The sequence below is a fragment of the Cucurbita moschata genome, unplaced genomic scaffold (assembly GCF_002738365.1).
Source record: "Cucurbita moschata cultivar Rifu unplaced genomic scaffold, Cmos_1.0 Cmo_Scf00042, whole genome shotgun sequence".
Lineage (NCBI taxonomy): Eukaryota > Viridiplantae > Streptophyta > Magnoliopsida > Cucurbitales > Cucurbitaceae > Cucurbita > Cucurbita moschata.
In genome coordinates this window covers 265,915-277,898 of record NW_019268558.1, presented here as the reverse complement: position 1 = coordinate 277,898, position 11,984 = coordinate 265,915, and the positions used below count along the sequence as shown (strand labels likewise).

Here is an 11,984-nt window from a genome sequence, read left to right as displayed (position 1 = left end):
GGGATCAGAGACACGGTTTGAATTAGAACCCTTATAGCATGTACTGTTGGTAAGCACCCCTACGAGGGTAGACCTAGTAGCTAGGGATAGAGTAAAGAATGGTCAAGTAATCGTAGCGGACCAAACCCCAAGTGTACACTTAATAGTAGTGAGCATGACCGACTTCAATGTAATACTAGGCATGGAGTGGTTAGCTGAAAATCGTGCTACTATAGACTGTCGCAAAAAGGAAGTAGTATTCTCACCATTGGATGGACCTAGATTTAAGTTTAAAGGCACAAGTATCGGGACGACTCCAAAAGTAGTCTCAATGATGAAAGCAAAGAAACTAGTCCAACAAGGCAGTTGGGCTATATTAGCATGTGTCATAGATGTAAGAGGAAAACAAAAGACCTTAGACAACATACCAGTAGTAAATGAATTCTTCTGGAAGACCTACAAGGAATACCCCTTTTACGAGAGGTCGACTTTGCTATAGAACTCGAGCTAGGAATTGGGCCTATTTCCAAAGCACCCTATCGTATGGTGCCAGGAGAGTTGAAAGAACTCAAAACGTAGTTACAAGACCTACTGAACAAAGATTTTATTCGACCTAGTGTATCCCCTTGGGATGCGCTGGTGTTGTTTGTGAAAAAGAAAGACGGATCGATGTGTCTGTGCATCGTTATATAGAGTTAAATAAGAGAACCATAAAGAACAAATACCCTCTGCCTCGTATAGAAGACCCATTCGATCAACTTAGAGAGGCAACGATATTCTCCAAGATAGACATTCAGTCAGGTTAACACCAAATCAAAATTAAATAAAAAGACGTACCAAAGACAACATTTAGGATAAGGTACGGTCATTTCGAGTTCGTAGTGATGTCATTTGGCCTCACCAATGCCCTAGCTGTGTTTATGGAATTAATGAACCGATATTCATAGACTGTCTGGACACATTTGTTATTGTGTTCATTGACGATATCCTATAGTACTTGAAAACAGACCTAGAACACCAGGAACACCTCTGAAAAGTCCTAACCACTATGGGAATAAGTTGTATGTCAAGTTCTCCAAGTGTGAATCTTGGTTGCGACAAGTCTCGTTCTTAGGACAAGTGGTGTTAAAGGATAGAATATCCGGAATACCCGTCACTATGGTCATTTTATATTATTACTTGGTTAGCTACTTATTCCTTTTGTTGTCCGTTACTTGGCATTGTGTCACTTAAAATGCATGAATCCTTAGACACAGGTTGTCAGGTTCATGTCTTGTACCATAAATCCTAGGGGTGAAGTCTCTTAGGGAACAAAATGAGAACAAAAACAAGAACAATAACTAAGGATAAGAACCAACAGCAAGACTAAGGACAAGGACAAGAATCAGGGACAAGAATTAAGAACTACGAATAAGAACTAGAATGTAGATCAAGATACAAATTTTGAGAACTAAAAACCTAGAATCTCAAAACTAAGGTCTTTAGATAAGAACCAAAGTTAAGAACTCAAAACCAAGGTCCTTGGGCTAGACTATTGTTTGAACGGTATGGCACCCTAGAGGAGGTGAATAGGCTTTAACAATAAAATTATTTAAACGTGATTAATTCTTCTAATTATGATTTTTTTTTAATGAAAAGTGACAACTCTCTAAATGTAAAGTTATATCAAGTCTTTTTGTAGTTAATATTGCACTCTTATTCACCATTTTCTCAATTATTACCCTCTTTATTCTACTTAGTGAGCATGAAATCGTTTGTTGCGGTCTAACATGAAAAAAATATGATTTGACATAAATCGATCTTAATTGTATATTTAATTGAGTTATATGGTAAAATTTCAGACATTTATGCTAAACCATGTGGGAATAGCAAATTTGGAAACAAATGGGGGATGACATGGAAATTTTAAATCCATATCATCAGTCCAAGTGGGTCATTGACTACCCAATGAGGAACATCCTATGTGGACTACTTATTCTTTTTCAGCCCTAAAGGGGAACTCATGCTCAATATAAAAGGAAAAGGAAGACCAAGAGAAGAGGAGCCACATTTTTTGGGAGAAAATCGAATTACACAGCAACAGCTTCTGCTGCAGTGAACTGCTGTGAAACCAGAGAAGAAGAAGAAAACCCTAATTCAGCCGTTGTTGACAGCAGAAGGAAAAAGAGACCAACAAGGATTGATTAGGACAAAGAGGTGGACGTGAGAGCTCAAGAGAAGGGAACTTCCATTAACGAACGGCAACAAACCAGGATAACTCTCTATTTTCTTATTCTTTTTCCTTATTTCATCAATTTTACATGATGAAGATGCAAATTCCTCTGTTTAATTCAGTTTGTATGGAGAGCTAAACTTAATAGGGGAGGCGAGAGAGTTTTATATAGTTTAAGTATGTTGACGGTATGATTTTAGTTTATTAAAGAGTTGTTATTAATGATTTACATGTATGTTTAATTAGCTACTTTACCTACATAGTTGTTCTCTTATTCGGGAGAAGAGAGGAAGTAATGAAATCCTCTTTAATACTCTAGTTCCTTAGCAAGGAGACTTGAAGGGTAATAGAAGGGTTAGGAATAATTCTTCCCCTAGAGCCTTGTTAATAGAAATTAAAAACGATTATGGAAATAATCACCATTCATGACCCTCGGAAGTGGGCTTGAGAATCTATTAAAAGGAACTAAAATCTACCACAAAACTCAACAACTTATCTATTTAATCTCTCTTAGCCGAACCTTCCTCATTATAATTGATTTTCTTATCATTTTCTGTTTTTCGACAGCAGTGGCACTCTGTTTTAGTTTTGTTTAAATAGTTAAAATCTCCAACACCCATTTGAATGTTACCCAAAAACTCACTTAAATTTCCAGCGATAAAATTAACCAAAAAGATAGGTTCTTTGTGGAATCGATAATTTACTTATTACTTGCTACTTGTGATAGTGTATACTTGCACTTATTCTTGTGAATTTTACGTCATTTTATTATATACATCCATAAGCGATCAAGTTTTTAGCGCCGTTGCCAGGGAACCTAATTTGGTTATTTTACTTGTAGATTTTCGTGAGTTGGAACCAAAAAGAAGTCAAGGAAGCTGAATTTTCTACTGCTATATTTACTGCTGAAGAATTGAGTTTACTGCTACAGAATTCTGTGTATGAACCCACCTACGGGTTTGGAATTTATTTTGGATCCTGAATAAAGAGAACATTTAGACGAAGGATGAAGGAGAAAAAGAAAATGACAGAACAGAATATACAGCAAATAGAACTTGGAGCCCAGTTGAATCGGGAGTTTGAAAATCCAGCGATGATGGCTAATCAAGAGAGAATTACTGCCAATGCCATTCATTTAGCAGATGACAGAGAAAGAGCGATCCGAGCATATGCACACCCAGCTGTGGAAGAGCTAAATCCGTGCATTATTAGACCCGAAATGCAAGCAACCACGTTTGAGCTAAAGCCCGTGATGTTTCAAATGTTGCAAACCATTGGGCAATTTCATGGACTTCCGTCGGAAGATCCCCACCTACATCTAAAGTCATTTTTGGGAGTTAGTGACTCATTTCGATTTCAGAGAGTTGATAAAGACGTGATTAGACTGAGCTTATTCCCATATTCATTGAGGGATGGTGCTAAATCATGGTTGAATACCTTAGCACTGGGAACAATTGATTCGTGGAATAGTCTAGTAGAGAAATTTTTGATCAAATATTTCCCACCCACTAGAAATGCACGGTTCAGAAATGAGATTGTTGTTTTTCAACAGTTTGAAGATGACACACTAAGTGAAGCTTGGGAGAGATTTAAGGAGATGCTTAGAAAGTGTCCTCACCATGGACTACCTCATTGTATACAAATGGAGACTTTCTACAATGGATTAAATATTGCTACTAAACAAGTAGTTGATGCTTCCGCCAATGGAGCCATTTTGTCAAAGACATACAATGAAGCATATGAAATTTTAGAGAGAATAGCATCTAACAATTGTCAATGGGCCGATGTGAGAAGCAACCCAGGAAGGAAGACTCGAGGAGTACTTGAAGTTGATGCTTTGTCTTCTATCAATGCTCAACTAGCTTCGGTGACTAATATTTTACAAAATCTAGCATTGGGGCAAGACTCCATGATCAAAGCACCAGTCCATACAGTTGCTGTAATTAACCAGACAGCAGCCGAATCTTGTGTATATTGTGGAGAGGAACACACCTTTGATCAATGTCCAAGCAATCCGGCCTCAATTTTCTATGTCGGGAATCAAGCTAGTCAAGGCAACCCAAAAAATAACCCCTTCTCAAATACTTATAATCCGGGGTGGAGAAATCATCCAAATTTCTCATGGAAGGGACAAGGCTCATACAACCAACAAATGCCACCTAAAGCAAATTACCCTCCGGGTTTTGGATTACAAAATCAATTGGCTTATAGTTCTCAACAAGTCAACACCCAAGGGAAAGGAATTCCCCAAGCTCAATACACATTGGGAACATCTATTGAGAGCCTAATAAAGGAATATATGGCTAAAAATGATGTCGTGATACAAAATCAACAAGCCTCATTGAGAAATTTGGAAGTTCAAGTAGGTCAATTAGCAACTGAGTTACGAAATAGGCCTCTTGGAAAGCTGCCAGCAGACACCGAAACATCAAAAAGAGAAGGCAAAGAGCAATGTCAAGCAATAGAGTTGAGAAGTAGAAAAAAAATACCCAACAGAGGAGAAAAAAATGCAGAACAAGGTGACAGCCATTCCCAAGAAACTGCTGATATACATGTCACGACCCGATTTTCGAGGCTTCGAAGAATCGAAATCGTGACTAAAAGGACGAAATCGAAAACAATCAAAAAGAAAATAAAAGAAAAGAAAAGCAAAGTAAAAGGGTAAAAATATCATTCAATTAAAACAAAAGAAAAAAGAGATTTGTTTCGAAAATATTACAAAGGAAATTGCAAATGCAAAAACGAAATACAAAAGACTCTAAATATGAAAACGGACAAAGGACTCTAAAAGACTGACAAGGGACTGACGCTCCGGAACGACACCCCTCTGTGACTGCACAGCTCTCGAGCACCTCCCCGTATCGACTGGTACCTGAAAAAAAAAAGGGGAGAAAGGGGTGAGTATAAAAATATACTCAGTAAGCAGCCTACTTGTAGGCTATTTTCGCATCCTTATCTTGGTAGGTAACCACGGTCTTTCTCGGGTTTCTAAGGAGAGTGATCTAAGCTACAACTCTCTTTCTGTATCATAAAAGACTTGCCCATCTTATGCAGTGAAATGATCAGTGTCTTGAGGTGAGGCGCGACCTCATAAGCAAATCTAAGGGGATCGTATGGCTGGATCTGAATACGTGACTCTCTCTCTGAACATCATCCGTGGAGGTTAACTGACGACCCTCACACGGGACCATACATCCACAAAACGGGATGCGACCCCCTGTGTGCCGGTCAGCTACTGAGTCATCCTAAGTGGCTCCACGTCCCCCGCTCAGGGACGAGTTTCTACGGCCCAGGAGTCCTGTTCAAAAGACCCCTTAGCTATCACCACTAGGTCTAGGCACTGTCACACTTCCCTATCCGGATCTTCAAAGCTCAACGATCACCGTACCGGAGCTCTGTCTCGATGGTATGGTATTGGAGGAGAGAGGGAAGTGGAGGTTCTGATGACACTATCTATACTGCTCAACTCTAACGGGCTACCTACAGTTACCGTGGTGACCTATTATTCTTTCTAAGGTGAAACTTGATGGCTTAGACTTGGATTCGTATTTCTCTAGGATTCTCGTGCCTGGTGTCACAAACCTATCGGGTTTGGAATTCTGGGTTTTGGTTCCGCTGGTAATCATTTCGCGGGTCTAATTGCACGGTATTCTAGAGGTCCCCCAATCTAGGGTCACGTCTAGCTTATTTAGCCATAAGCATTCTAATCTAAGCTCATAATTTCTTCCTATTCATCAAGAGAGATAATACAAGCAATCATCATAAAATAGAGTTTACACGCAGCAGTTCATGGAAAATTATCAAACATGCTCAACGGGAAGATAACGTCCATCTTTACCCGGAGCGCAGATTTCACAAGTTTCCCAACCTCCTCATGCATACATACATTACCAGAGTCTCAACCAAAACAGATTTAATACACATTTTGTATCTAGCTTTCCATAATCATCTTATATTCGCAGTTTCTATAATAACACGCTAAGTTCGGCTAGCTAATTTCATAGGTGGTAGCATGCATGCTTGTTCCTAGCGGTTCCTACAAGTACTGCTCGTGGAAATCCAAATGGCTACTTACTTGGTTGACGCGTGCCTTCCCAAGCTCGAATTATTTGCCGGAAAAGGTTCCAAAAATTCTGGAATTTCCTTGATAGGTCCTAATTCACATAAAAATAGGATCAGAGTTGAAATCCGGGCGAAAAAACAAGCAAATGGAGGTCGAACGGAGGGAAAATAGGCACTCACGCGCTCTGGAGGGTGTACTACGCGCGGATTCTACGCGCGCGTGTCCACGCGTGAATTCCCGCGCAGCCGCGGGCCAGCGGCCGGTTCAGTTCGGTTTGCGTGGTTCCCGGGTCGCGTGAGGAGCGCCGGATCGGACTCGGGTTGGCTCGAATCCGCGCCTTGACGCGTGTCGTCTAACTAGTGGGACATGACTCTCCATCCCGCGGTCGCCACGTGTCGCTCATAGGTCCTGCCGCGCTCCTCCGTACGCCGGCCGACGCGTGGCGGAGAGGCCTCCTCTCTCTCCTCCTGAGTTTTCCAAATTTTCCAGAAACGTGAGTTTTTGCCGTTTTCGATCTATTTTCTTCCAATTTTCTTATCTTTCAATCCGTAATCCATATCAACAAAGTTTCTTCACGTAAATTATAGATCTCATATTCTACTTCTACATTATATTTTTTTCTTGAACACCGGATGAGTTAAGGCCGTCCAAATATACAGAAAAACTCACATTTTCTATTTTCGATCGTTTACCCGAAGTCCGACTAAACTCTGATTTTCGTCCGATTCTCGTCCAAGAACTTCAAGAAACATGTGAGAATCTTACTTTAGTCACATACCTCAAAAACTCCAGATCTAATGCTCATGAAACTCCTCAGATCTAGATAAAATCGAAACAAGAAGTTCGGAACCTTACTTTGTCCGTTCTCGGATTTTCTTGCCGGAATGAGTGAATCCACCACCCAAACTCCTTTTCTAGCACCGAGAGAAGTATTACTTCGAAGTTTCTTGCCTTAGTTTCGATCTTCAAACGACGATTATCATCTCTGCTTTTCCTCTCTCCCAAAACCCTAACTTCTTCCCTTTCTCCTTTCTCTCTCTTTTTCTTTTCTTTTCTTTTCTTTTCTCTTTCTTTTAGACCCCAAACAACGAGACCCCTTGGGTAAGAGTAGGGGCAAAATGACCCTTTTGCCCCTATGTGTTATTTTTATTTTTTATTTATTTATCTAAAAATTCGGGTATTACAACACAACAGAGAAATGAGGAAGCTGCTGTACAGAAAGAACACAGCAAGGATTATGCACAAATTAAGGAGCAGCCTAAAATGCAAACAACAGCCAGCAGTGGACAAGAGAGCAGAACATACACACCATCACCTCCTTTTCCACAAAGAATAAAGAGAAAGAAAGAGGAAGCCCATTTTGAGAAGTTTATGAATATTCTAAAGCAAAATTCATATAAACATACCACTTGTGGAAGCTTTGAAGCAAATGCCAAATTATGTGAAGTTCTTGAAGGACGTACTCACTAATAGAAGGAAGTTTGAAGAATTTAATGTGGTGTCATTAAATGAAGAGTGTAGTGCAATATTGAAGAACAAGATCCCACTAAAGGAGAAAGATCCTAGATCGTTCACTATTCCTGTATCAATTGGAGGAAAGGAACTAGACGAGTATTATGTGACTTGGGAGCAAGCATCAACTTAATGACTCTATCTATTTACAAGAAGTTGGGGATTGGAGAGTTAGACCGACTACAGTCACCTTACAACTAGTCGATAGGTCCATCACTTATCTTGAAGGAAAGATTGAGGACATCTTAATTCAAGTTGACAAATTTATATTTCCTGCAGATTTTATCATTTTAGATTATGAAGCTGATCATGATGTTCCAATTATTTTGGGGAGGCCATTTTTAAAGAATGGAAGAACATTAGTAGATGTCTACAAAAGAACCATCACGTTAAGAATGGGTGACCAAAAAGTTGAATTTAACATCAATGACAGCATGAAATATCCAGCAGTGACAGAAGAATGCTCAGCAGTGTATGAATTGACAGAACAACCAGCGACCAAGGAATGGGATGATGGGGAAAGCGAGCAGGAAGAAGACAGCAGCTGGAATGACAGAATAGAACAGTTAGCAGTTTTAGGTGAATTCAGCAGAACTTTTGAGTCACTAGAATGTGAGGGAAGAAAGAGTTCACCGATGAGACCTTCTATTGAGGAAGCGCCACAGCTGGACTTAAAACCACTACCACCTAACCTTAAGTATGCTTATTTAGGTGACAAGAAGACACTACCCATCATCATCTCAGCGACACTATCCTCAACTCAAGAGGATATGCTCCTAGAAACATTAAAGAAGCACAAGGGAGCGATAGGTTGGACATTGGCGGATATAAAAGGAATTAGCCCTTCACTATGCATGCACAAAATACAATTGGAGGAAGGAAAAGTTAAGTCCATTGAGCAACAAAGACGATTAAATCCCATGATGAAGGAGGTTGTTAGAAAGGAGATTCTCAAATGGCTAGATGCTGGAATAATTTATCCAATTGCAAACAGCAGCTGGGTCAATCCTATTCAATGTGTTCCGAAGAAAGGAGGGATAACAGTAATGGCAAATGAAAATAATGAGTTGATCCCCACTAGAACAGTGAATGGATGGAGAATTTGCATGGATTATAGAAGGCTAAACAAAGCGACACGTAAGGATCATTTTCCTTTATCATTCATTGATCAAATGCTTGATAGGCTTGCTGGAAAGTCACATTATTGCTTCTTGGATGGTTATTCGAGATACAATCAGTCTAGAAGATCAAGAGAAAACTACATTCACATGCCCATATGGAATTTTTGTCTTTAGACGAATGCCCTTTGGACTATGTAATGCTCCAGCGACATTTCAACGTTGCATGATGACCATTTTTACAGATATGGTAGAAACATTTATGGAGATATTCATGGATGATTTTTCGGTTTATGGAGAATCTTTTGAGGCTTGTTTGTGCAATTTAGGGAAGGTTCTACAAAGATGTGAAGAGAAGAATCTTGTACTGAATTGGAAAAAATGTCATTTTATGGTCAATGAGGGAATAGTGTTAGGCCACAAGATCTCAAGAAGAGGAATAGAAGTTGATAGAGCCAAGATAGAAGCTATTGAAAGATTGAATCCACCTACGTCAGTTAAAGGTATAAAAAGCTTTTTGGGCCATGCAAGGTTTTATAGGAGGTTTATTAAAGATTTTTCCAAGATTGCAAAACCATTGTGTAGTTTGTTGGAGTCAAATAGAAAATTCGTTTTTGACAAACAATGCATGACTGCCTTCCAAGCATTAAAGACAGCGCTAACCACAGCTCCTATAATGTCAACACTCAATTGGAATTCACCATTTGAGTTGATGTGTGATGCTAGTGGCCATGTTGTGGGGGCAATGTTAGGACAAAAAATGTAACGACCCGAAATTTTCCACTTAATTTAAGGTCGCTACTGTATACAAACCATAAACATTGAATGCGGAAGACTTCATTTAAATACGATAAAACATAACCTTTAACTTAAAAACACAGCCATGGACTTACGTGTTTCGAAAACATCTTTAAAACGACACAACAAAAGACCCGAAATAAAATAAATAAGCGTTTAAGTTTAAAACATCCTATTCTATCCTAAGTCTAGGAAAATAAATACCACTAACCTATGCATGTGCCATGATCTCGAGTTGCGATGCCGTCGTCAGCCGTACAGGAATGCCTTGCCTTAACCTGAAAAATGTAGTAGCACATGGCCTAAGTATTTAAAGAAATACTCAGTAAGTGACCCCACTAATGGGGTTAAATGCAACAATCACATGCAATGAAATGATGGGACCTATATTTCGTTTCGTTTCGTTTCGTTACGTTTCTTTTTCGTTTTGTTTCGTTTCATTTCGTTTTCCCAACGGTGTAATCCTAACAGGTAATCGTGGACGTGTACCATATACTCTACACGCAGCCCATACGTGCGAGTATGGGCTCACCAGCTAGTTCGCACACTGCTGGGCCACTGTCCCTAGCCGGTGGGCATGCTCAGGGGGCCCATCGGGACCCGTTAAAACTAAAACCGTCACGGCAGCGCTATGCGGAGCATAACGATCGTTGTCCTGCCATTTGGATGTACGCGTCCGTACCCTCGTGATGGGATAGGGGTATCCCCCCAAATGCATGAACACACAATATGCATGAGGTCCCACTAGTCCTACAGTCATCATTTAATGAGCATAACCCCGCGCCACGTTTTCATGCTTACATGTCATTCTCATTCTCATTTCGTTACGTATCATACATATTCCTAGCGGGGTTATGTATCGTGCAATTTACCGTATTTTATGTCATACAATTCATTCAGTTACATTCCAATACCCATACAACAAGCCATAATCGTACAAGGGTCACACATCGTCACATGCATTCATATCACATCAACTAAACAGCATAAATAACATACATTCACGTTCACATGATTTCGTACTTAAGCACAATAATCTAGCATACAATGGATCATATCATAACCGAGTCATAACGTAAACACTTCATAGTCATATCATTCTCTAACTTACCATAGCCTTAATGTTCTTATACCTATCACAGACATATCATTACGTGACGTACCTTAGTCATATCATCACCAGAACGTATCCTAACGCCATCGTTCTATCAATCTATCACAAATCTATCCCTTTCTACCCATAACCTAACCGTATTCTTTCATCAATCTCTCCTATCCATAGCACTCCAGTATGTAACCTAACCTAACGTTTCGTGAACGTATCTTACTCCTATCGTTACATTTTGTTTTGTGCATCCTTCTCGTATCCTATCTCAAACATCTCCTAGAGCACATTGTACCATAATTATTATCATACAATCCACATATTATATAGCATAACATAACATATAGGAAGCATATCGATCCACAGACAATTCACATATATCAATATATATGACGCGTGCCGAACCACAGGGCACGTGTCAACATCAAATATAACAATGCCGATAGTAAGGTCACTTACCTGGCTAGCTTAAGTCGTTGTCACAAATATATCCTTAATGAAAGTTCGATTCCGTCCTTTGAAATCCGAGTCAACCTATATGAGTTCATGACATCAATTTCAAGTTGAACTCTATACAATTATTTCTCTAATTTACCTTGTTAAAATTCTAATATTTATTGTTACACAGAATTTAATTTCATGCCCTCTGATATCTCCTGTTATATTTTTAAATTCTGTTTAACAAATCTTCCCTCAATCTTCCCTCCTCCCTCATGGTAATTATTTTCATTCCCATTCGGTAAATAGATTCTCAATTTTGTAAACATCTGTAAATAAGATATTACTCTAATTCTATATTTATTTTCATTATGTAAACCGATATTATTGGCCAATTTTAATTTGGCTACTATCTTACAGATTTATGGATCTGCCAGCTAAAATTATATTGATTCTAACCTTATTTCCTATAACTTCCGATGCTAAAAAAAATCTAATTAATTGAACATGAGATCTGATTATTACATACGGTAAGATAGGAAAGAAGAGTTGATCCTAAATTAATTTCTTATAAGCATAACTATAAAGGAAAAGGAGTTCTGAGATAGAATTTTACCGTAATAACTGACAAAAATCTCTAAATCTGCAATCTGTTCAAATACTTCTTCTCAAATCTGACGATGGTTGTTTTCTGTTTCTTCTCTTTTTTTTTGTCAGGTTTTTTGTTTCTTTTTTGCAGCGTACATGGGCAGAAGAGAG

At 39.1% G+C, this 11,984-nt stretch overlaps 1 protein-coding gene, 1 long non-coding RNA gene and 1 other non-coding gene across 4 annotated transcripts; 1 reads left to right on the top strand and 2 right to left on the bottom strand.

Annotated features, from left to right (window-relative positions):
- Positions 1 to 3,197: 3,197 nt before the first annotated feature.
- LOC111433394 lies at positions 3,198 to 4,656 on the top strand. Its single transcript, XM_023070446.1, has 2 exons — positions 3,198 to 4,553; positions 4,609 to 4,656. The coding sequence occupies exons 1-2, from the start codon at positions 3,198 to 3,200 to the stop codon at positions 4,654 to 4,656; spliced, it is 1,404 nt and encodes a 467-aa protein (XP_022926214.1).
- On the bottom strand, positions 3,712 to 3,817 carry LOC111433478. Its single transcript, XR_002708827.1, has one exon. It is a non-coding gene; the product is annotated as a Plant small nucleolar RNA R71 (small nucleolar RNA).
- Positions 4,657 to 4,926: 270 nt separating the features above from the next.
- Positions 4,927 to 7,300, bottom strand: LOC111433393. Of its 2 annotated transcripts, XR_002708787.1 has the most exons (4): positions 6,924 to 7,300; positions 6,430 to 6,721; positions 6,267 to 6,345; positions 4,927 to 5,063 (listed from the first exon to the last, which is right to left on the bottom strand). It is a non-coding gene; the product is annotated as an uncharacterized LOC111433393 (long non-coding RNA). The 2 variants fall into 2 exon arrangements; XR_002708788.1 differs by lacking the exon at positions 6,430 to 6,721.
- Positions 7,301 to 11,984: the final 4,684 nt, after the last annotated feature.